The following is a 2,500-nucleotide window of genomic DNA, read 5'->3' as shown; positions in this document are numbered from 1 at the left end:
GTCCTCATATCTATCAAACACATCACATAATTTCACTAATTTTCCATCAGCCTACAACGCTCTGGACGACCTGCTCTTGCAACCGGGCAACTGTGAATGGACTGGCCCGACCACCCCTGCACCTATAACTACACCTGCACCGGAAATGAAACTCACTTGTGACTTCGAGAGCGCCGACCCTTGCGACTGGAATCAGGACCTGAGTGATGGAGGAGACTGGATAATCACCTCAGGGGAACATCTCGCTTCCGATCTAGGGCCTCTCGTCGACCACACGACTCATCTCTCGGAAGGTAGGGAGGGAGGAAGGCAGGGGGGGGGGGGAAGAGGGAGGGAAGGAAAGAAGGAAGGAGGAAGGGAGGGAGGGAAGGCAGAGAGTTGGGAAGAAAGCAAGATTGAAGGAGATAATAAAGGAGGTGAGGAAGAAAGTAAGGAACGGAGAGAGAAGGGATAAAGAAAGAAGAAAGGAAGAAATGAGCAATGAAATGTGTGTACTTGCTATCCTGAGTACATGTGTGTGTTAGTGAGTAAGTATGCATGTGCAGTTTTGTGTGTGGAACGCTGCGTGTCTATTTTCTGTATTCGTTTCCATATACGATATAAAACAGAATGCATTTTCTACTTCGCAGGCCACTTTATGTACACCAAGTCGAGTGGAAAGAAACGTACCATTCGGCTTATGTCGGACACCTTCTCAAACGATGAAGGAGGAAGTTGCTTCTCCTTCTATTACTACATGCACGGCAGCAAACCACCTTTCCTCAAGTTCTATATAATGATAGGTGAGATAAAAGATTTCATTCTTCTCTTGAATCAGCCCAAAAAGTTATTCATTGAAATCCACCTTGAAAATATAATTGCAGGAAGTTAGAACCATTACTTATTTGATAAAACCCGAAAACCAATTTTTAACTCTACTCGCGCTGTCTTCTGGAACTTAATTAATATTCACCATGAATATAATAAAATCAACATTTGAATCTACAATGTTTATTCCTTTGAATCTACAATGTTTATTCCTGAACATCACACTACCTTTAAAGATGATAATCACATAAAAAATAATCTAAAAAGAATACAAAAGTTTCTAAGCCACAGACCGAGCAACATTCCCCAAAACCTCAAACCTCTAAACCCACAGACGGAAACAAGCCCGGAGGCCCAACAGACTGGGAACACCGCCTGGAGGTTGGCGAGACATGGCAACGGGTCGAAATCCACGTTGCAAATCACGAGCACAAGCATTTCCTAGTAATAGAGGCTGAGACGCAGGAGACCGAAGGGGCCGAAGACGAGGGACACTCTGCAATTGATGACCTGTTGCTGACTGCTGGATCGTGCGAGGCATTGAGAGGTGGGTCTTGTGTTTATTGATGATGCTGAGGAGGGAGTCGGGGAGTTGCGAATTGGCTGGTTGAACTTTTCGGTTGAAGGATTTCTTGGAACTTATGTCCTTGCGACTGATATCTTGTTATCTTCAATGATGAAAAATTCTTTGGGATTATGAAAAGTTGTCGCAGCTCAGTCATGTGCTTGAATTTTACATGTATGCTCAAAAACCTGAAAGATGGAAAAAAAAGAAATATCAAAACAAGAATTAAATTATAGCATTAGTCTTTTTGTCAGAATAAAAAGAGAGAGGGAGAGGGAGGGAGAAAAAGAGAGGGAGAGAGAGAGAGAGAGAGAGAGAGAGAGAGAGAGAGAGAGAGAGAGAGAGAGAGAGAGAGAGAGAGAGAGAGAGAGAGAGAGAGAGAGAGAGAGAGAGAGAGAGGGTGAGAGAGAGAGATAATGGAGTGTATAAATTGCGTAAGGATTGATTTATCTGAAAGTTATCCAATGTTCGTACTCGAGAATGCGCTTCGTTATAATATAGTTTGGTGCCTTACTAGTACTATATTTTTTTCCTTCCGTCAATGGTTGTCTGATCACAGAAGAAAAGCGCAATCCTATACAGAGGAGCCGTTGTAAAATTGATAGGCACTAAATATGCCAAATTTTCCTCCAGATCACCCGTGTGACTTTGAGACGTCCGACCTGTGCGAATTCGTGGCCTCCGACCCCGACGGCGATTTCTGGTCGTGGGGGACGGGGACGAATCCAGATCTGAACAATGCTCCGGAGGTGGACCATACGCTCGGTATGTTATGAGGGAAATGGTACAGTGATTAAAAGGGAAGGTTAGGATATCATACGAACATATTTTGAAAGGACGATGAGGATAGTGCGAACTAAAGATTTCAGACTGTAATCTGTATATGAGTCTTAGCAGGTAGTGGTATACTATGAAATCAGACAGATATGGTATAAATGTTATTGTTCTTATGTTATATACTTCCCCACCTGAATATGCAGACATTTACAACACAGACAAACACGCACACGCAGGCACACGCACACGCATAAGCACACGCACACGCACACGCACACGCACACGCACACGCACACACACACGCACACACACACACACACACACATACACACACAAACACAAGCACAAGCA

The 2,500-nt window shown here is 43.8% G+C and overlaps 1 protein-coding gene across 1 annotated transcript in view; it reads left to right on the top strand.

Annotated features, from left to right (window-relative positions):
- LOC122249754 (MAM and LDL-receptor class A domain-containing protein 1) overlaps window positions 1-2,500 on the top strand; it is a 60,092-nt gene that overhangs the window by 26,082 nt on the left and 31,510 nt on the right. The window contains exons 54-57 of the mRNA XM_086539053.1: window positions 51-293; window positions 630-782; window positions 1,142-1,354; window positions 2,006-2,137. Of these exons, the coding sequence (XP_086395179.1) occupies window positions 51-293; window positions 630-782; window positions 1,142-1,354; window positions 2,006-2,137 (741 nt within the window). The remainder of the gene's footprint in view (window positions 1-50; window positions 294-629; window positions 783-1,141; window positions 1,355-2,005; window positions 2,138-2,500) is intronic.

The sequence above is a fragment of the Penaeus japonicus genome, unplaced genomic scaffold (assembly GCF_977035675.1).
Source record: "Penaeus japonicus unplaced genomic scaffold, GWHDUDI00000001_assembly GWHDUDI00000001, whole genome shotgun sequence".
Classification (NCBI taxonomy): Eukaryota; Metazoa; Arthropoda; class Malacostraca; order Decapoda; family Penaeidae; genus Penaeus; species Penaeus japonicus.
Note: the sequence above shows the minus strand (reverse complement) of the source record. Positions and strands in the feature narration are given on the sequence as shown.